The sequence below is a fragment of the Coenobita brevimanus genome, chromosome 84, assembly GCF_032717465.1.
Source record: "Coenobita brevimanus isolate Jiangsu-jjx chromosome 84, ASM3271746v2, whole genome shotgun sequence".
Taxonomy (NCBI): Eukaryota; Metazoa; Arthropoda; class Malacostraca; order Decapoda; family Coenobitidae; genus Coenobita; species Coenobita brevimanus.
This window is the reverse complement of record NC_137037.1, coordinates 35,068,046-35,092,168: the sequence shown is the minus strand read 5'-3', so window position 1 is coordinate 35,092,168 and position 24,123 is coordinate 35,068,046. Positions and strand designations below refer to the sequence as shown.

General features: G+C 40.9%; 1 protein-coding gene across 1 annotated transcript in view; it reads left to right on the top strand.

Moving 5' to 3' along the window:
- LOC145410123 (hemocyte protein-glutamine gamma-glutamyltransferase-like) overlaps window positions 1-24,123 on the top strand; it is a 167,577-nt gene that overhangs the window by 77,316 nt on the left and 66,138 nt on the right. Inside the window, exon 4 of the mRNA XM_080280321.1 lies at window positions 18,756-18,903. Coding sequence (XP_080136447.1) covers window positions 18,756-18,903 — 148 coding nt within the window. The remainder of the gene's footprint in view (window positions 1-18,755; window positions 18,904-24,123) is intronic.

The following is a 24,123-nucleotide window of genomic DNA, read 5'->3' as shown; positions in this document are numbered from 1 at the left end:
TTACGGTGTGGATTACGACCTTATCTCACATCTACAGTGGTAGAGAAATTAGTGCAACAGTCTAGGCTCTAGGTAAAACAAGCATTTATGTATTTTTCATCGTTTCTCAGCCGATCACGATTCGAATCCGATTACGGGAAAAAAATTTCCCTACCAATACCGATAGAGATATTACTCGATTTTTGGCTGTCGATTTACAGCACTAACCACCGACCGGTTTTATTTAACTTTTAACAGACGTTTAGCAGCGGAAAGGTTACTGAAAGCTACAGTATAGTCAACTCTTCTAGTTCGAAAAATCTGTTCACAGTTTACAAAAATCGTATGATGGAAGCAGTAACAAATCACTGGAGTGAAGTGGTTAAGATTATTTGTGACGGTCATTTATTCTCACGAGGATTATAAACTGAAGAGATGAAATTGTGGGAGTGGTTGATGATGATGATGATGGTTTAGTGTTCCTGAAAGAATGCTTGTAGTAAAACAGTCTAAGAAGAATGGTGAAGGATGCGACGTAATAATGACGTCGTGTGTGTGTGTGTGTGTGTGTGTGTGTGTGTGTGTGTGTGTGTGTGTGTGTGTGTTTAGTAAAGATGCAAATTGCCTAGGAAGGTTAGAAAAGGTGAAGGACAGAGTAGAGAATCTTTTAGTATTAGCTCTACACGTTTTATCTTATTTTAATTGGGGCTAAAGTGGAACATCTTCGGTGTGTTATTCTGCTTAGCTTCTGGCATTTTGTGTGAGCTGTTTTTCATGCGCCATTTCCACTAACTTTTCCTTGTGTTAAATGAGTGAATTTCCCATGAGCCATTTTCACTAACTTTTTCTTGTATTAAATGAGTGAATCTATTACTTTTTTATTTAATGTAATCTGGTGAAGCCTTTGTCTTGTTTTTCCATATGTTGCTTCTTCAGTAATTTATCTACAAACTCATACGTGTGGTAGATGAAGGGAGGACTATATTAAATTCAGTTATTTAGGTTGTATGTTTTCATTTAAGATTGATGGATATATGCAATATTAGCTTTTTATGACTAGCTTTGGACTGGGCTAGCTTCGTATTGCGTACTTGTGTGTGTGTATGTGTGTGTGTGTTTCCATCTTTAGTTGTTTTTATTCCTTAACTATTTTCTGTGATATGTGAATGAATAGATTGCCTCATGAACTTGCTAAGGACTGTTATACCTTTATCTTGCACTGTATGGTGTATGCTGTTTCCTCCACGGCTTTTTCGCTTACTCTCCTGTGATGTATGATGTGGCTGTATTGCCTTTTCATTGATTAGTTTATGATTGGTTAGCTCTGTATTTGCTTCATGTGATGTATAATGTTTCTTTCGTTACTTTACTACTGATTCTCCCTTCTATGATGAATGACATTATACAGAGTGGCCTTGGATTAGCTCTCTAATGGCCTTAAACGGTGTTCGTTTTTGTAGCCATTTTATTTTTTTTTATTTTTATTTTTTTTTTGCTAAAAAATAAACAGCTTTAATTTGAGAAGCTTGGTCTTGCTATTGTGTGGTATGTGTTGCTTGTTTAGGTTTTTGATCTTAAATTTGGCTTTCGGTTGTCTTATTATTATTTGTTTTTCTTGGAGAGAGCAATCTCGCGGATTCTCTCCTTTGGTTCCTTCTTCCTTGCATAAAAAAACAGGTAAGTCGAATAGTTTGTGCAATAGCTTTTGTGATAAATGAATGAAACGATAAGCTCAGTGGGTAGCTTAAAGTTGGTATAGCTTTGTCTTGGCCTGTCTTTTGCTTGCTGTTCTTGCTTTGTAACAAGCTCTCCTATATAATTAATGAATGAATATATTATCTTTTTTATTAGCTTTTGAATGATATAGAATTGTATTTACATGTGTGGTATGTGCAGTTACTTGTGTACCTTTTTTACTAACTCAATTTCGCTCGATGGGTAGGTAGATACAGTACAGTATAAAGTTTGTTTTAATCAATTAACTTTTTCAGTGATATAACTCTTGTCGTTTGCCTTGTGTGTGTGTGTGTGTGTGTGTGTGTGTGTGTGTGTGTGTGTGTAACTATACAAATCTGCTGATATATGTTTATAATCGTGCTTATACACACCTTAACACACATATCCGTGTCACACACACACACACACAACAAGGCAAAGGACAAGAGTTATATCGGTAGAATTAAATCGCTGAAAAAGTTAATTGATTAAAACAAACTTTATACTGTACTGTATCTACCTACCCATCGAGCGAAACTGAGTTAGTAAAAAAGGTACACAAGTAACTGCATATACCACACATGTAAATACAATTCTATATCATTCAAAAGCTAATAAAAAAGATAATATATTCATTCATTAATTATATAGGAGAGCTTGTTACAAAGCAAGAACAGCAAGCAAAAGACAGGCCAAGACAAAGCTATACCAACTTTAAGCTACCCACTGAGCTTATCGTTTCATTCATTTATCACAAAAGCTATTGCACAAACTATTCGACTTACCTGTTTTTTTATGCAAGGAAGAAGGAACCAAAGGAGAGAATCCGCGAGATTGCTCTCTCCAAGAAAAACAAATAATAATAAGACAACCGAAAGCCAAATTTAAGATCAAAAACCTAAACAAGCAACACATACCACACAATAGCAAGACCAGGCTTCTCAAATTAAAGCTGTTTATTTTTTAGCAAAAAAAAAAAAAATCCTAAAATGGCTACAAAAACGAACACCGCTTAAGGCCATAAGAGAGCTAATCCAAGGCCACTCTGTATAATGCTATTCATCATAGAGGGGAGAATCAGTAGTAAAGTAACGAAAGAAACATTATACATCACATGAAGCAAATACAGAGCTAACCAATCATAAACTAATCAATGAAAAGGCAATACAGCCACATCATACATCACAGGAGAGTAAGCGAAAAAGCCGTGGAGGAAACAGCATACACCATACAGTGCAAGATAAAGGTATAACAGTCCTTAGCAAGTTCATGAGGTAATCTATTCATTCACATATCACAGAAAATAGTTAAGGAATAAAAACAACTAAAGATGGAAACACACACACACACACACACACACACACACACACACACACACACACACACACACACAATACGAAGCTAATATTGCATATATCCATCAATCTTAAAAGAAAACACACAACTTAAATAACTGAATTTAATATAGTCCTCCCTTCATCTATCACACGTATGAGTTTGTGGATAAACTACTGAAGAAGCAACATATGGAAAAACAAGACAAAGGCTTCACCAGATTACATTAAATAAAAAAGTAATAGATTCACTCATTTAATACAAGAAAAAGTTAGTGAAAATGGCTCATGGGAAATTCACTCATTTAACACGAGGAAACGTTAGTGAAAATGGCACATGAAAAACAGCTCACACAAAATGCCAGAAGCTAAGCAGAATAACACACCGAAGATGTTCCACTTTAGCCCCAATTAAAATAAGATAAAACGTGTAGAGCTAATACTAAAAGATTCTCTACTCTGTCCTTCACCTTTTCTAACCTTCCTAGGCAATTTGCATCTTTACTAAACACACACACACACACACACACACACACACGACGTCATTATTACGTCGCATCCTTCACCATTCTTCTTAGACTGTTTTACTACAAGCATTCTTTCAGGAATACTAAACCATCATCATCATCATCAACCACTCCCACAATTTCATCTCTTCAGTTTACAATCCTCGTGAGAATAAATGACCGTCACAAATAATCTCTTAACCACTTCACTCCAGTGATTTGTTACTGCTTCCATCATACGATTTTTGTAAACTGTGAACAGATTTTTCGACCTGGAAGAGTTGACTATAGCTTTCAGTAACCTTTCCGCTGCTAAACGTCTGTTATAAGTTAAATAAAACCGGTCGGTGGTTAGTGCTGTAAATCGACAGCCAAAAATCGATTAATATCGCTATCGGTATTGGTAGGGAAAAATTTTTCCGATAATCGGATTCAAGAAGCAGTGGCAGATTTGTATGAACTTGCGAGTGTCACACACACACACACACACACACACACACTGGCGGTGTTCCATCGATGATATGATTTAACCTTAATGTCTACATTCGATGGTACAAGAGCTGTGGGAAGAAAAGGTTTTCTTTTCACTTATTTTCTATTAATGTTATGTAAAATGATTGCGATTAAATAATAAACGATTTAATTATCGTTGCATTTCTTAGAGTTTATGGAAATTAGTGCCTACTTGGTCGTTACTTGCAAATCTAATTCTGTTTAACTTAAAAAAATATCTATATAAATATATAAAATTACATAGAATAACAATTCCTTTAGTTTTTATATTTGGATTTTTATTACAAAGAAGCTACAAAATGAGAACTGGGCAAAGTAATAGGAAGCATAAAGGACTTACCATAACTTTTGTTCCCCTAAAAGTACGGAACACTAATCCATAAGACAAACAGTAAACATAGAACAGCTTCTAAATCTAAGCCAGATCATGGTGATTTAACGAGATATGAAACGCATAACATATACAGGCTTCTGGTCATTACTATATAAAAATACATTTTTTCGAGTACTTCAAAGTTCCGTACCGTATGTAAAATCTCGGCCGACTGGCCATTAGCCATAGAATTAAACAACATTTGTATTTAAACGTGCTATGGCTCACAAAGGTATCGGTGCACAGTATGCGTGAAACATTTTGGACCACAGAACGAATGTCATTGAAATATTAGTTTCCGACCTACCACACGCTGGTAGGAATATCACCCGGAAGTGTCATATGTCACCAACTAACAATATTCTCATGCAAACATTTAGCAAATGGTATGTTTATATAAACACTGTTCATACAAAATGTGACGTTGGTAATGTAAGCAGTTGTTTGAATGTTTTCGGTAACCACTGGACCCCTGAGTACCGATACTTTTGTGACTCAAAGTACGTAACATTTTGATCATTAGCCAACAGAGAGTTAGTGCATAGTGGAAAAATACACCTGCTGTCGATGCTGAGAGATTGGATTTAACACACTAGTAGACCAAACTGATCCTTATATATATCCAGATTAAAACCGCTCTCCGTGAAATGAAAACATGTCTAGGTTCAGTGTAGCCTATGCCAACCAAAAATGTAGCTATTGTGGTGACTCACTTTACACACACACACACACACACACACACACACAATACGAAGCTAGATCAATCCAAAGCTAGTCATAAAAAGCTAATACTGCATATATTCATCGATCATAAAAGAAAACATACAACCTAAATAACTGACTTTAATATAGTCCTCCCTTCATCTATCATAGGTATGAGTTTGTAGATAAATTACTGAAGAAGCAACATATGGAAAAACAAGACAAAGTCTTCACCAGATTACATTTAATAAAAAAGTAATAGATTCACTCATTTAATACAAGAAAAAGTTAGTGAAAATGGCTCATGGGAAATTCACTCATTTAACACAAGGAAAAGTTAGTGGAAATGGCACATGAAAAACAGCTCACACAAAACGCCAGAAGCTAAGCAGAATAACACACCGAAGATGTTCCACTTTAGCCCCAATTAAAATAGGATAAAACGTGTAGAGCTAATACTAAAAGATTCTCTACTCTGTCCTTCACCTTTTCTAACCTTCCTAGGCAATTTGCATCTTTACTAAACACACACACACACACACACACACACACACACACACACAAAACGTCATTATTACGTCGCATCCTTCACCATTCTTCTTAGACTGTTTTACTACAAGCATTCTTTCAGGAATACTAAACCATCATCATCATCATCAACCACTCCCACAATTTCATCTCTTCAGTTTACAATCCTCGTGAGAATAAATGACCGTCACAAATAATCTCTTAACCACTTCACTCCAGTGATTTGTTACTGCTTCCGTCAAACGATTTTTGTACACTGTGAACATATTTTTCGACCTAGAAGAGTTGACTATAGCTTTCAGTAACCTTTCCGCTGCTAAACGTCTGTTATAAGTTAAATAAAACCGGTCGGTGGTTAGTGCTGTAAATCGACAGCCAAAAATTGATTATCTCTATCGGTATTAGTAGGGAAAAATTTTCCCATAATCGGATTCGAATTGTGATCGGCTGAGAAACGATGAAAAAATACATAAATGCTTGTTTTACCTAAAGCCTAGACTGTAGCACTAATTTCTCTACCACTGTAGATGTGAACTAACGATGAAATGATTATGTTTCAGAGATACGGTCGTACTCCACACCGTAATGACTTTTAAATGATAAAATGCTTGAACTAAAACATACGAAATATCTAAATCATACTATTATATCACATGTTAGAATGACGCTCGACACAAATACCTAGAAAACTGTCCTCTGTCAAGAAGCAGTGGCAGACTTGTATGAAATTGCGAGTGTCACACACACACACACACACACACACACACACACACACACACACACACACACACAAGTACCCAATTGCAGACCCTGTATGTATAGTGTAGTAATGAAGAAGCCTTGGCAAGATCTATATGTAACTTTCTCCATCAAGTATTGTTTCACTGTTAATGGTGAGCTTCTACAAAGTAGCCAAATGTCATTCATCCCATGTCCCAAAGTCACTGTCCTCTCATTGCCACAATCTACTGTCTTCCTCCTTATTATATGCAGCAAATAACTTCTTATTTAGAATCCAGTGAGAAAACTGACTATTACGACTAAATAGAGAATACAGTAACAAATAGGTGCGGGCACTTCGCGCTTATTTCACCAGCGAGTGTACACTTTGTATGTACATAAACCCACACGGTCATCACGCACACCACCAGTACACGTACACAGGATACCTCACCCTCAACTTGCTGCTTTCAGCCTTCAGTTCTCTCTCTCTCTCTCTTTCTCTCTCTTTCGAAGACCAGTATCATCACCATTACTGGGAACCTCTCATCATTTTAGGTCATATTCTAGATGCCACTGGAAGATTAGCACCATCTTCTCCTCAGCGATCTAGTTTGCTGTAACACCTTACCATTCTCGTGTACGCTGTCTGTATAGTTATTATCTCGACGGGGTATGCATGAGTAACATACAGACGATACTGAAGTGTTATATTCAGCATAAATCGCTAGGCAAGAGGCGTTACGAAATCTACTGTGCCACTTAGCATAATTACATCCTTTATCCAATCCATAGCATGTTGCCCTTTTACAGCCATTGTCATAAAAGAATCACTTATAAATATCTGTAAACATCTTTGACCTACCTTACCAGCTCCCTGTAAACATAACCTAATCAAGCCACTAAAGTGTAAATAAAATACCTCTGACCTGTCTCACCAGTTCTCTGTAAACAAGTAATCAAGACACAAAATTATTTTATCTTTTTACTCAATAATCAAAATCACTTCTGCGAGCTCCGCAAATCCGACCTTCATGATTCAGTGTTTCTCCATATTATATTAAGACAGTGATACACAAAGCTAGGCAATTTATGACCAAGTTTATGATGTGTGTGTGTGTGTGTGTGTGTGTGTGTGTGTGTGTGTGTGTGTGTGTGTGTGCGTGTGTGTGTGTGTGTGTTTTACGTTTGTTCTTGCTCTGCCCAAATTCTATAATGACGGTGACGAACCACACTTCAGCACAAAATCTTATTTCAATTTGTCCTATATTATTATGAAAAGACGTTTCTTAAATCAGGTAATAGTGGTGGTGGTGTTAATTTTAGTTACCGGTACTGTAGCTGTAGAGTGAATGTAGCTGTAGAGAATAAGAAGAAATTAGAAAACAGAGAGAGAGAGAGAGAGAGAGAGAGAGGAGACTATGCCTTACATTTTTTTTTTTTAGTACATTCGCCTTGGTGAAAGTATCCTACCGCGGTCAAGGTCAGGTAAAGCATCCTGGAAACGATTATGTTTGTTTATTTCCGTAGGTGAAAACTACCCGGGAATGAAAGTTGGTCAAACACTCACCTTGGTCGTTCCTTCCCTTCGTCCTTTAGCCAGTTGCTACTGTACGAGGTGGACGTGTTTGCTCTCATGATTAAACATCTTCAGCCTGCGTAGATTTGGACGGGGGGCGGGGGAGGTGTGGCCTGCGTAGCTATGGACAGGAGGTTGTGGCCTAAATTTAGAGTGGGAGGGGGGGAAGGGTTGGGGGGACTGCTTGCTGGCAGTGGGAGAAGGAAGAGGGAGGGGGAGGGGGGAGGGGGAGGGGGAAGGGGAGGAGGAAGAGGAGGGGGACGACAAATATTTCACTTCGTTTTTCATTTGTCCTTTATATGAAAAGACGTTTCTTAAATCAGGTAATAATAGTGGTAATGGTGTGGAGAATAAGGAGAAATTAGATAGAAGGCAGAATCAAGAGAGAGAGAGGGAGAGTTACTCGCCTATGAAAGTTAGTCAAGGCCGCTCACTCGAGCTTTCCCTCAGTCATTTACCCACCACCCACCACAGGTGGACGTGTGAGATGAGCTCTCTTGATTAAAACATGTTCAGCCGTAATATAAGGAGGGGGGGGGGCGATTTTTATTACAAAGTGTCCAGGATTAGGCATGCGTAGACCTGGGCAGGGGCTTGAAGTGGGGTTTGCCTGAAGGCATGCCCAGTAGTACGCGGGTGTGGGGGGGGAGGAAGGGGGGGGGCATCTGCGTACTACTGGGCATGCCTTCAGGCAACTCCACTTCAAACCCCTGCCCAGGTCTACGCTGCGTACTCCTGGGCACTTTTGTACTACTCACTGACATTCCTTACAGTTATAGTATACTCATGAAAACGAAATTTTGCACAGTGATTCACAGCCCAAACTAACCTTGTGTCTACTTGGGCAATGCTGAATGCTGCAGAGTGGGCGAAAAGTTGCTCGGTCTAGTACGAGTAGGTGTTCAATCAGTTTATCGAGACCAACCAAAATTGATAATGGCAGAGGCCTCACTCTTGGCTGCTGGACATTCACAAACAGAGGAATTCATTGACGATCTACCAACAGGTGTGGTGGGTGCTATTGCAGACAGAAATGCAACATCAGAAGGAGAAGTGGGACAATCAAGACCAAGCGTCCGGCCAGGGTAAAAAATTATGGGTAGATCTCCCCAGCATACAATGATTTTACTGTGAATATTTATGTCTCATTACACTGGTTTACAAAAAATTTGAGGCAAGCATGAAATTAGGTGTTCTAACCTAATTTTGGGGTGCTGATATCAGATTCGAAATCCGTTTTCATTCATCACCTCTAATTTTTGAGAAATGCATGTATACATGTACGCACATGTATACATATAGGCCTAGACCCAATATATTCGCCAAAAATCCATTTACCGTCTTTTTTTTTCTTGGAACTTGGTTTAAAACGCGCGCCACAACAGGGTCAAACATGTGCATTGTGCGGCTGGGAACGCCAGCAGCTTACTGGGGGTCTATGAGCACTTTCATGCCTGGGAAACACAGTGTCCAAGAAAGGCCTCTGGTGGACATGAACAAGGTGCTTCTTCCCCCTCTTCATATCAAGCTTGGCCTTATGAAGAATTTCGTGAAGGCCATGGACAAGGATGGCGCTGCCTTTGGGGGGGGGGCGGTTGCTCAATCGGTAGAGAGTTGGCCTGCAGTCCTGACGGACCCGGGTTCAAATCCCGCTGAGGCAGGGAACAGTTTAAGGATTTGAATTTCAGAAAAATCAGACTTTACTGATCTACCAGAAGGCCTGCCGACATGTCGTAAAAATACCCCCGCTAATACCAATACACCAGTCCTGTATGAGACAGCCCTAGCATGTATTCAGTATGGACGGTGGGTGTTAGCGCCGAAGTGGTGACATGTAGAGGTGTGCGGTACGTAGGAGGACTACTGGGCCTTGAAAGCAGGCTGTGAAGCCTATGCCCAGAATCGGTCACATAAAAAAAAAAAAAAAAAAACACCTGTGCACTCTGTTCCCAGCTCTCAGTTCTGCTAAGCTCAAGGAGGGCATCTTCGTCGGACCTCAGATCCAGGAGGTGCTGAAGAATGAGGTATTCGAAGAGAGGCTCACCTTGAAGGAACTGAGAGCATGGGAAGCATTTAAGTCAGTCTGCCATGGTTTCCTTGGTAACACACGGGCACTAGATTACCAAGAGCGTGTCGAGAAGTAGTTGCAGGCTTATCAGGATATGGAGTGCCGAATGTCTCTCAAGATTCACTTTCTCCACTCCCACCTCAACTTCTTCCCCCAGAACCTCGGAGCAGTAAGTGACAAACATGGGGGAAGGTTCCACCAAGATATTACTAAGATGGAGAGTAACTTCCAAGGCAAGTGGAACCCCAGCATGATGGGGGAATTTGCTGGATGCTCCTGCGTGACATCTCGGAGGCAAAGTACACCAGATCGTCCAAAAAAACTTCACTTCTGACTGTCTGTAGTACTATGATGTGTATACATGCTTATATCCTGTTACTAGTAATATTTAGTTCTGTCAGTGTTCTGTGTCTGTTTTGTTTCGTTCTGTAATGTGCCATTTTAATACATGAAATAAACTCATTACATTACAAATATATGCATTATAATAAAAAAACGGGATATGTGAAAGCAAAAAAACTAGAGGTGATAGAGCAAAACTGTTTAGAAAGTTCAATTAAGCATATCAAAATTAGTTAAAAACACCTATTCACATGCTTGCCTCAAGTTTTTTTTTTTTGTAAACCAGTGTTATCGGTGTATTCCGTGATGATGAATTACTTACTACAATGACTTTGGTGAAATTTTACCTCCACATAGGAGAGAAGCAGCCCACAATTGCCACACTTCACATACATGGTTGAATTGGACGCCATCTTTTTTGTTTACAGACGCGGGAGCGCAGACAATGATCCACTTATAGTTTTTGCTGTCTTTGTTCAGAGAGCGGAAAACCGTACCACCCGTAGTCCCATATACCGAGAGAGTGCTTGTTGATGCTCAGTGGTGCCCGGTCAAGTAGATACAAGGCAGGATTTAGTCAAGATGTGACTGCTGTTGGGGGAAAAACCCCACTTAAATTGTGACAAAACTTTGTAACTCAGATAAACGAAACTCTGCACAACGACAGACCTCCACGCAGATCAGAAAACTGTCAGAGTGGGGTCGTGGAAGGCCGTTCCCTTATGGGGGTGTTGGCTTTCCTGGCAACAACGGTGTGCATGGCAGTGGATTTTACCAATGCAAACAAATTTTGCACAGGCAGGGTGGGACCCCATCCTGTCCCCCGTGGGACCTGGGCAACACTATAGTCGCGGCACGCGACTCTGAGGTTGTTATTATCGTGCCCTGGCAACTTACCACTCAAAAGTGCGTCTGATTGCATGTATGAGACGCGTGTGATTCGTGTATAATATGTTCGTGTATAATAATATTCGTGTATAATATATTCATGCATAATAACAAGGTAAAGAGAATATAAGGTAGTTTCACACCAGGGTTGATTTGATTTGATTAATTTATTACGCCCAAAGGCGACAAACCTAGTACAGTGCCATGCGGCCATATGTGAGGTGAGTACAGGGGAACTCGTGCCATTCAGAACACGCTGTCTAACTATAACAAATTAACACCCATCAAAGTGTGGATGACGCATGAGAAGAACATCTAGGTTATCATCTTCCAGCAAATGTTTACAAGTGTTGCTAATGTGAGTCCGTGTGGTATTAAATCAGAGACAAGTGGACATTGCAGGCAATAATGGTCAAGGGTGTTGGCATTGGGTGCATCATACAGCTTAAAGGAGGAGAAATGAGGTGCATTGCCCGCCATGCCACTTGCCACACAGGTCAGTAGCCGAGTCTGATGCGGGCACACACCACGTTTTTTCGACGAACCATAAGACCACAGTGACGATATCTATGGGGATGAGAGAGAAAGTGGTCATAATGTTGGATGGACACACTGTGAGCCCTCTCAGCATTTCTATGGTGGAGAATAGGGGAGCGGGCTGCTCTGCGTATTATCTGCTTGTAGCAAATGGGGGAGGCATTAGTAGCATCCACAGTGGGCGGATCCAGTCCACAGGCAGTCCTTGCAAAGAGGTCAGAGGTGTTGTTGGCTGTGAGACCAATACGAGAGGGTATCCACAGAAAGTGCACCACCAATGAACAATCGCGGGCAGTGGCCAATTGACAGAGCATTTGTGTAATGAGGTGTTGATATGCAGGCCTGGGAGAGGAGAGGACATGGAGGGCCGGCTGTGAGTCGCAGATGATGAAGCCGCTGTTGTTCATCTGTATTAATAAAGTAACTGCATCCAGGAGTCCATGTAGTTCACAATACGTAGAGCTCGACGAGGTTGGCAGTCAACGGCCCAACCAGCCCCTTTGAGGTGGATCCAGACTTGGGGAAAATACAGCACAGCCAGCACTGCCATCCTCCTGCAGGGAGCCATCAGTGTAGATATGGTGGGCCGAAAGGAGGGAAGATGACAGCCTGGCGATGGTCTCCAAAGCTACCTGTTTCTGAAACTGAGGCAGGTTAGTCTTGGGGGCCGGAGTGTATGAGATAGCAGGCACAGGGTTCTGCCAAGGTGGAACGCCATAGTCCACCTCCTCAGCAAGCACCAATACACTGATGATTAGCCATCGGACGTTTGAACAAACAGTATTAACTAGTGTGCGGCCACCATTGCAAAGCAAAGGCCTTGGTGCAGTGGGATCAAGGGAAGTCCAAATTATGTGAGAGTAGTGGGGAGAAAGGTGAGGATAATGCAGGCACTTAACGCTGAAGTATGTAACCACGGAGTATATTCTCCCAACAAATGGTGGAAGGTTGAGTTTAAGTTGCATGTCGACAATTCTGGTTGAGCCAGGGCAGCCCAGGATTAGTCTCATTACTGCATTTTAGAACTTCTCATGAGGTTGTAAGGCTGTTCTGGAAAGTTGACAAAGAGCAGGGGAGAGATAATCAACAACTGATCAAATGAACGTGATGTATATGGTACGTGCTACAGGAATAGACACCCCGGCAGCATAATTAGTGAGCCACTTGAGAGGTTTTAGACGCTGCTGTAGCCAGGTCAGCAGATCCTGAGCAAGCAGATCCACACATTGTCTTGCAGGAATGGAGGGAGAAATCCGTACAGGCGCTCCCAGATAAACGTACTGTGTGCACAGAGGGATAACACAATCCCTCACAGTTCACACCAAGGGTGCCAGAACTGATCCCTGCGGCACGCCGGCGTTAATTGAGTGGAAATTGGAATATACATCATCTACTTTTACTCGAATTTTCCTGTCACTAAGATATGAAGAAATCAAAGGAACAAAAGACGTTAGTCCATAGCAAGGGAGTTTGGACAGTAAGGAACGGTGCCATACTCTGTCGAAAGCTTTAGAAATTTCAAGAGCTACTGCATGAGTTTCTCCATGTAGATCAATTGACTGATGGATAGTATGAGTCAGGAGATTGAGTATGTTAATGGTGGATCTTTCATGGCGAAAACCATACTGTCTATCACTAGTTAAGTTGTTGGATTCAAGATGTTTAACAATGTGCTTATTAATTAAAGTTTCAAATATCTTACCAAGAGAAGATGTGACAGCTATTGGTCTGTAATCAGAGGGGTCAGAGGAACTTCCTTTCTTCGGAATTGGGAATATATTGGCTTCTTTCCATGAATTTGGGAATAAAGAAGTACTTTTGCATAGTCTGAATAATTTAGCTAGAACAGAAGCAAGTTCAGGGGAACACTTTTTCAAAACAATTGGCGGAATTCCATCTGGGCCTGGAGCTTTGTTTGTAGGTAAATTGTCTAGGATGGATTTTACGTATCTTGTCTGCATTTTAAGTGGGGCAATTTTGGGAGAGTAAAGTTCTAGTATTGGGACATTCTGGCTGGTATCGTCTATGGTAGAGTTTCTGGCAAAAGTACTGGCAAAAATATCCGCTTTCACACGCAGGTCATTTGTAATGTTGCCATCTGAAGATTTTGGTGGGGGAATGGAAGATGACTTGTTTAAGTTATTATTGAAAGAATTAAGAGTTGACCAGAATATTCTATTGTCAATAGGGTTGTTAAGTGGGTTTGATGCTTGCTTTTAAAGAAAGTTTGATTTAGCTAGCTTTATTACAGCTTTTGCATGATTTCTAGCAATTTTAAATTGAGAGAGTGATTCAGATGTTTTTGATTGTAAGAGTTATATGCTAATGACTTTTGGGCTGTTGCTCTGGCACAGTTGCCATCAAACCATTTTGGAGAGTTCGATCTTTTAGTGAACTCTTGGCATGGTATGAATAAATCCATACCAGCTAGTATTAAGTCGCAAATGTGGGATTGGGTAGAATTGGGATCACTAGAGAAGAAAGACTGCCATGGAATGTCAGCAAGATAATTTCTAAATCCATCCCAGTTTGCCCTATCAAAGTGCCATCGGGTCACCCTGACAGGTTCAGAACTGGGAGGTGTGGGGGGTTAACTAATGAGGCTTTGATGAGATTGTGGTCAAAGGATCCAAGTGGTGACAGTACCTCTATCCTGTATTGATCTGGATTATTTGTCAAGAATAAATGCAAGAGATGGGCATAATGGTCAGGATTATCAGGTATTCTGGTTGGTTGCTTTACCAGCTGGGTGAGATTAAACTATTCTGCAAACAGCTCACACTCTACAGTAGACCAGCGTCGTCAGTCCTGGCAGAATGCAATAACCATTCAAAATTATGTATGTTAACCCATAATGGTAATTTCGGTGCTAAGGGCAAGGTTAAGGTTACTCAGCTGTGTAGATATTGAATCAAATACATTGGGTTCCAAAGAAGCATTGGGGGAGCGATAAATTACACAAATATATGTGGTAATATTTTGACAATTTAGTTTATACAATGAGTAATCAAAACTGGACGAAGTGAAGTTTAAAATAGTCAACTGCATATTGGGATTTGATATAACAACAGGTGCCGCCCTTGCTACGGAAGTTTGGAAGGAGATGGTAACCGGGAAAACAAAATGGGGATATATCGGTACAGGGTGAGATTTGTGGTTCTGTGAGGAAAAGAGCCAAAAGGGATATGGACTGAAGGAAAAAATTAACGGAGTTTAAATTTGTGGATTTGATATAACAACAGGTGCCGCCCTTGCTACGGAAGTTTGGAAGGAGATGGTAACCGGGAAAACAAAATGGGGATATATCGGTACAGGGTGAGATTTGTGGTTCTGTGAGGAAAAGAGCCAAAAGGGATATGGACTGAAGGAAAAAATTAACGGAGTTTAAATTTGTGGTAAGGCCGCGGATGTTGGTGAAGAACAAGGCCACACTTTCACTTCTTCGCTGACGAGCATTACCGGAAAGAGCAACAGTCGCTGCCGGCACAGTCGTTTCATGGCGACCGGGAGGACCCTGTGCCACCAGCCCTACCCTGCCGGTGGTGACAATCCGAGGTACCACCTCATTTGATAGTAACATTGCAGCGGCCATTATTAAAGAGAGTGAATAGAAGGTGTGATATGTTAAGTGCATGCAGTGTGGTGTAGACAGTTGAAGGTACAGGTATTAAGAGAGCATGCTTGCCTACTCTCTGTGTAAGTGAATGCACTGAATATATTCAGCAAAGGGGGATGGTCAGGATCAAGTCCTGAGGGCTGGTGAAACGGGAGCTTCAGCTCTCCCTATCACCAGTTTGCCATCCACCTCGGGAGTACTGCCCTGTTCGACTGGTGCTATTTATTTATTTATTTATTACACACACACACACACACACACACACACACACACACACACATAAGCATGCGCGCGCATGTGTGTGTGTGTGTGTGTGTGTGTGTGTGTGTGTGTGTGTGTGTGTGTGTGTGTGTGTGTCTGTGCATATTACAACTATACTAGGGTGAATAATAAAGTGAAAAATTACTGCTAAGAATATGACGTCTAACAACAACTAGCAAGAAGGTTTGTTTCTTGCATGAAGTGGATCAGGCTGTTTTCTAGTAATAACCCAAGGATAATATTCACAGAGATGTAAAGCTTAGGATGTATGCTGGAAATGAATGTTTATTCGCATTCTGTCCACACTCATATAACTACGAAGCGCTTTACATCGAAGCTAAGTAAGAATTAACCGGGAAAAATATTGCTATAAATGATTCATCATTATAATGATGTACTAAAACAGCTTGTTTTTATTACAAAACAAAAATTATTTGAAGCCTTAATAAACATTCCTCAAGGTTTCTATTTACCAGCTAGTTACCACCAGTGTAGTTACCACCAGTGTTGTGAAGTGTGCTGGGTGGTAATGTTTTCAATTGTGAGATTAGCTGACTGGCTTTGTGTGTGTGGGTAAACAAGATATCTCATGAACGGCTTGTGCTGTTAACATGAATCTTTCAGGCATCAAAATATGGCCAAAATCTTGGACTGAAAATGGGCAGTCGTGGTCACGGTCAAGGTCACCAAAATGGCTGCCGAAGGTCAACTAATTGACCTTTGGTGACCTTGACCTTGACCCCGACACACACATAACAAAGCCAGTCAGGAGACAGGGCGTGTGTGCTGGGTAATCCCCAGGTCCTGTCCTACCCCTTTCCTTTTTTTAATCAGCCCATACCCCACTGACCGGGCTAATGTATGGCTCGGCCTTCACTATAGGTGCAGGGAATCTGTAAACGAACGAACGAACGAACTTGACCCTGAGTGCCCAATTTCGAACTCGTGCAATATTTTAACCATATCTTGATACCCTGAAAGTTTCATGTTGATAGCTCAAGCCGTTCATGAGATATCTCCTTTACCCACATACAAACAAAGCCAGCCAGCCAACTTCACAGCGCTGAAATAAAAACATTACCACTCCGCTCGCTTACCACCCGCGTTGCGAAGCGAGAGGAGTGGTAATATTTGCAGTTGTGAGGTTGGTTGGCTGGCTTTATGTGTGTGTGTGTTTTACATCCTGAATTTACATCAAATCAGAAATGAAGGTGCAAAATTATGTGCCGAGGAAAAACTTTCCTGCTGCGCGGGTAGTGAGATCCCATTGTGTGAAGGCTTCTAGTTTTAGACATTAACTCTTTCAGTCAGAGGGAGTATATTAATTATTATTATTACTATTATTACAGTAACTACTTCACCAAATGACACATCTATTCTAAATCGAATATAGTCATCAGAAGATAACAAGAGGTAAAAGAATACACTATCATAGTAAAGATTCTAAAAACTAGATTCTCTTACTGATATCTTGCTTATTGTCAGTTTAGATTTTTATATTCTCGTCCTCTGCGTTATTATTATTATTATTATTATTATTATTATTATTATTATTACGCCTTAAAACTTCATTCGATTTATTTTTTTCCATATTTTGCGTTAATACTTCCATGGATGTTTTTCATTTCTTTCCGATATCGACCCAGTTTGCTAAATAACGCAAGAAAATGTTAACGTGTTGTATAAGGATATGAGTTAGGAAGGAAGAGGTGCTAGGGGAGACTACTGTCACAAGAGTACGGGAATAGATGCTTTAAACTCTTGGAATGCTGATTTTTGTTGTGTTAAAGTTGGTTTAGAAAGCTTTCTGTCAAGCACCTCTTCTTTTCCGACTTAATTTGCATATCATACTCCCTTATACGGTTATACTACTTGTGCCCTTTAATACGGACTTACATTGTATAAAGATCATACAGAAAAACTTTATTTTGCCATAGGCAGAAACAAACTGGTAATGCAGAAGTACCTGGGAGCATCATAATCCTCTGAAATTACATTTCTTACTGCTTTATTCATGTGAGTTGATCAGGTTTCTAATATTTTTTTCGTATCATTTTAATTTGCATAATGTACCAAGGGATTCTCTTGTGTGTTATCTAAATCTTTCAAATATCGACAGTGCATGCCAAATACCAGAAACAAACTGGTCAGGAAGAGATAAAGAGAGCCTTCCATCTCAACGAGAATATGAATCAATGACATTATTTTAACTGAGTTTGGTAAGGGGTAAGGAAGACTGTAATTTATAACGTTTAATTTTAGAACGCATGCAAGAATAAGAAAGAGTCATACTATATTTCAGTTCGCAAAACGAAATTGGCACCGAGGCAGAAAGGTCTAACGTCCTGTATTTTCATTTCGTATGGTTCAATAATGGTGTCAGAAACTGAGAACTTTCCTTCCCCTTTGCGATTTCAGGTTTAATAACACGATTTTAGGCCGTATTATAAAACTGAGCTCGCAAAAGTTTGGGCAACTCCTAAAACCTGACGATTATTTATGGACCGACAGAAATTGTCAGATGTTACCATACTGCATCTCGCAAACTAAAGTGAGGTCAGCAACGATACAGAAAAGTAGGACAGGTTGTTAAATTATCACGTGGTTAAAAAAATTATTGTATAAAAAAAAATCGAAACTAGTTCACACTTTTGTATTCCCAGTTTCTAAAATACGGCCCTTATTCTCTGCTACCGAGAACGGGTCGTGGCTCTGAAGTTATAGCTCCTTCTGTACCATAACGCCTATCTAAATTTTATTCTCTCTCCCCCTCCACCTCCACTACCTCGACCCCCATACCTGTCTCCTTACCACCACCTCCTTACCACTCCCCTTACATCCACCTCCCCTATCTTCCTCCCACACTGCATCCCGTACCTCTTCCTATATATCCATCTACCTATGAAATCTGTCCACCCACCCACCCTTCCTCTCCCTATCCACAAGCGTAACTGCCTCACCCGTACTTCCAACTCATTGAACGTACTTATCTTCCTTCTTCCCACCCATCCTATCTCTTTCTCTTTACTTCCACCCCCCCCCCTGTCTCTCCCTCTCCTTCTTCTTCTCCCCCCTCCCCCCCCCCACTCACAGGTCCAGATCCCGACGGACTCCCCGATCGGAATATGGAAGCTTGGTGTTGAGATCTCCCGCCGCAACCCGCCCTCCACCCCAGACCCGTTACGGCATCTCCTTCGCCTTGATACCATGATATACATACTCTTCAACCCATGGAACAAGCGTGAGTGACACTACCTCTTTTACGGTATTTTTAACCCCTTGAATAGGCACGAGTAACTATAATTAATCAACATACGGCGTGCACAGTAAGGCTGACTGATCAGGATATGGAGAATGTGAGTGCCCACAAATATTTAGGTGGTGCAATAAGAATGGGAGGAAGTTTAGGGGATGAAATGCAAGAAAAGATGCAACAGGGAAGGAAGGATGCATATACACTGAGGACAGTTATAAGGATATGGAAGTGAGCATGGAAGTAAGAAACGTTTTGAATAACTGCTATTATCCCCACTCGACCACATGGAAGTGAAGCTTGGACTTTGTTGGAAATGAGTAAGTTAAGAATGAGATGAGTAGAAATGAGTTATTTTGTGCGGTGCATCTGATATAACATGAAGAGACAGACACAGAGAAAATTAAGGAGCTGTGTAGTACCGATGTAGATGTGCTGGAAAGCGTTAGAAGTACCTTGAGATGATTGGTCATGTGGAGAGAATGGATAAAATGAGGATAAAATGAGGAAAGCGTAGGTAATGGAGTGGAGCTGGAGAGCGGGAGGGAGAGACCGAGGATGAGATCTAGAGGTGGGATGGAGAGACATATGAATGAGAATGATGTGAGCTGATGGGGTGCCATCTTGATCGCTGAGGAGGGGGTGACGTGGAGGCGATCTGTCTGTGCACACCCTTTCCGGGATTACAGTGTCTTGCTAGTGATAGTTGTCCAAGTCGTTAACCGTGGGCCTACTCCTTTAGCACTGGAAGGAGCGTAAGATGAAAAGCAGAGGCTCATTTACACTCTTTTGCTTCATCCGCACGCAGTTTACATACAATACGTTTTTCCATACTTTTCGCCATTCTTATCTACATATTCGAAATCTTTAACATCTCTTCTACATACTCTTCTACGTACATTACTCATCTACATGTTGTTCTGCACAGTTCTAAATGTTCTTCTACGTCCTCTTCTTCACATCTTCCTACGTACTGTTCAACAAAGTCATCTACATCCTCTTATATCGACTTCTATACACTCTCCTGCAACTCCTCGACATTCTCTTCCTCACACCTCGTTACATACCCTTCTACATCCCATTCTACACAATCTTCTACAGTATATTCTTTTTCTACATACCCTTCTACTGATCTTCGTGCATCTTCTACACACGCTTCTATACCGTCTTCTACATGATATTTTACAAATTTATCTGCATTAACTTCTGCAACCTCTCTTGCACATTTTTCTTCACCCTTTTCTACATATCATGGTACATACTATTTTTGCATACAATACTTTTCTATATTCTTCTCTACATGCTCATCTTCACACTCCTGTGCATTCTGTTTAACCAATGGGAGAATTGTAACAGTCTCTTCTATATCATTCCACTGTACGGGTATACTCTGGTGGTAGGTGGGGGCGCTCACCATCCTCTCACTCGATGTAGTGCTGCTCTCGGGCGCCTGCGCCTGCCCTTTCCTCTCTTCCTTCCTTCCTCTTCTGTCTTTCTTTCCTTCATCCTTCATTCTTTCCTCTTCGTTCTGTCTACGGGTAACTCCACACTGACTGAGAAGCCAAATGGTTCCCTGTACACCAGGAAACTATGTACCAAGCTGGGTGGTAACCATATAGCCAAATCATGGCGCCTGGTGGTTTAGTGGGTAATTAAGGCGCTCTAAGGGAAAGTTGTGCATTATTATCGCCCGCCTTTGGAAGGCGGAGCGACAATGTCTTAGCCAGCTTCAGTGTATGTGTGTGTGTGTGTGTGTGTGTGTGTGTGTGTGTGTGTGTGTGTGTGTGTGTGTGTGCGTATCAGTTCCTATTATATCTCACGATCGGCTTGAGTTATTAACATGAAACCTTCAGGGTATCAAGATATGGCCAAAATCTTGGCCAAGTTCGAAAATAGGCACTAGGGGTCAAGGTGAAAATCACCAAAATGGCTGGCAAAGGTCAAGTAGTTTTTTTTCGTCTGCCTTTAACACCATTATATCTCATGAACAGCTTATCAACATGAAACCTTCAGGGTATCAAGATATGGCCAAAATATTGGACGATTTCGACAATGGGCACTTGGGGTCAAGGTCAAGGTCACCAAAATGGCTGCCAAATGTCAACTAGTTTTTATTGCCCTCCATTAGCACAATAATATCTCATGAATAGCTTGAGCCATCAACAAGAAATCTTCAGGGTATCAAGATATGGCCTAAATCTTGGACTTTGCCAACAGCATATTCTGGCGGGCGATTGGCATTCGGCTCCCGGATGCTTTTCATTCAAAATTGTTCTGGAAATACCACTCAGGGATGAGTGAGGCTGGTGTCAGGACCAGCTTGCCTAGCCCAGGGCTCCTACATTCCTCATGGGCAGAGGCGCAGCCAGAAATATAATTGGGGGGGGGCACAATGACTGACGAGAAATATAAAAACACAATGCACTTCACCATTTGGGTTGATGTATGGCAAAATCCATCATAAACCTACCCCCCCCCCACACGCCTCGCACTTAAGGATGCACTGCACTATACATATTCCGTAGTTAAGAATTCCACTAAGTTGCCTGTAGCTATTTATGCTGAAAAATTTCACTGAGAAATATGTTTTTATAATCACGAAAGGCTTTGTCCACCTCTTGCATCGTAAAAGGTACAGTTCCTGCTAATAAGACAGGTCCACCAATGATAAATTGCAGAAAATCATCATCAGTATACAGTATGTCATCACAAACTGGCCAGTTGCATTTCTCAGTTCCACTCCTTTCCAAAAATTTCATTGTACAACTCTTTTTCCCTGCTTTTAACACTATACTAATATATGCATTTTGGCACAATCCACCTCACAGTATTTTCTCTCTTTAGGGCATGCATGCAACCTGAAAATGAGAAATATTTACTTGTTGACACCCAAATCCACCATAAATACAGCAAACTATAAAATATAGCAGTATATAATGTATGAAAAGTAGGTTTTTCCTTGCGAAAATCACAAATGAAATTGTTGTCCCAACTCACCCTGGGTAAAAAAAAAAAAATGGTGGGCGAATCGGGACAATTGTCTATTAATCCTTTAGTACTGCTCTGCTGTAAAAATGCATTTTTCTGGATAAATCACAAAAACCTATAACAACTGAAGATTTCACCCACCAAAAAGTAGACCTTTAGCTCTAAAGCTGACTGTGGGAGAGGAAAATTGGCAAAATATGTGTATTTTCAAAAATGAAATTCTACAAACGTCAAAATGCTACCCTTTCATATATGTACGTTTTTCATGCATTATTCGTGGCTCTATAGAAAACTAGTATTAACAACATTTGTAAAGTTGGGGCAGGGCTATTGAATGGGCACAGTAAAATGGAAATGTCTTGGCATTTGGCATTGCAGTGCCCACTGTTCCAACTCACCCCGTGTCCCGCATTGTCCCAACTCGCCAACTCAACGCTAATGTCTGTGAAAATCCATTGTCTGTTAAATACTTCACTTAGTTCAGTGATGATTAGTTTACTTCAGTGATGGTTGCCACACACGGCACAGGTAAAGCCTGAAATATATCACAAGAAAAATCTTAAGCAATCACTGGCTTCCACTTTCTGCATGCACCTACACTTATGGAGAGCTCATGGCATGACATTATCATTTGTTATTATTACTGGCAGTAATAATATCCTCTACAATGTAATGCATTTTCTAAACATAAACTGACCTTTTAGAACTTGAACTCATGAAGTCCAATATACTTGATTGCTGCGGCTGCTTCCGTTTCATAATAAAGTGATCCAGGGAAACCCACGGAATACGTCTTTTCACTTCCTGTCATAGTCCAGCGTTCAAGTAGCGTAATAAGCAAGTTGTATGGACTTGTCACTGATTCAGCATGATCTGATGCGAGTTGACTGATGACTGATGGCGCAGGCGGGTGATGAACGAGTGACAACTGATGGCCGGTAAACGTTGCCATGATAGTTTATTTTTCTTGCCAGTTCTGCCACATGTAGGCCTACATGCCCACAGGTACTCCTAACTAGTTAATTACATAAACCTATTAGTAACAGAGTTTCCCGTTTTGAAGATAATGTGTCATAAGGTACTGTACATAAAAAAAATATATATATATATGAAAATTTCACAGAGCGGCACACGTTTCTTGTTTCCTTTCCTGCCTCCTCTCCTCACCCGTCCGGGCGCCAACGGCTCCCCGTGCGTAAATTCGAATATCTGTCTCGCACCGGAAGTAAAGTAAGTCTTATAAGGTATATGTGTATACAAGACTTTTTACTCAGAACTGCATATTTTTTCAGTTCTCCAAATATGTGACATAGTCCTACCGAGTATTACACCCTGGATTAAACAAGTATTCGACATTTAAGATTTCCAGTCTATTCTCGAACACACTTAGAAATTTCGGGGGGGGGGACCAAGCCCCCGTGCCCCCCCCCCCCGGCTGCGCCACTGCTCATGGGGAAACAGTGGATTAGATGATGGATGGATGGACAAGTATACTCTTCTGCATACTCGTATTTTAAACTCCTACAAATTCCTCAACATCCTTCTACACAGCTATCTGTTTATTATGTATATTGCCAGACGCCTTAATCCCGTAAGAGGTGGCCACAAACAAAGCGCCTCCATGTCATCCTGTCCCCCGCCATGTTATTGCCCTGCTCCCAGCTCACACCCCCCTCTCTCATATACAGTACCTCTCCACTCCATCCCTCCATCTCATCCTTGGCCTCCCCCTCCCTCTCCCCCCCTCCATCTCACTCACACACTCTCCTCGTCAGTCTCTCACTATCCATTATCTCCACATGGTCAAACCACCTCAGTGTGTTTCTCCTAACGCTTTCTATCACATCCACATCCACACCACAACGCTCCTTCACATCCTCATTTGTCAGTCTGTCTCTCCATGTGACTGTACACTGCTAATATTTCTAAATTATCTTTTACGTACTGTTCTGCATTTGATTCTCCATCTATTTGGTCTACAGCGTTTGTTTACATTTTTTTCCAGTTCTCTTTAACATTCTTTTTTATACATACCTAGTTTTTCTGCATGCAGTTACAAACACTCGTCTGCAGACTCTTTATATTCCTCTTTCAATATTTTTTTTTCTTAAATATCCTCCAACATTCTTATCTACTTGCTCCATGCACCCTAAGTTACACCCTCATCTACATTCTCTTGTACATCCTCTTCTGCATAATCATTTATAAACTCATTTACAC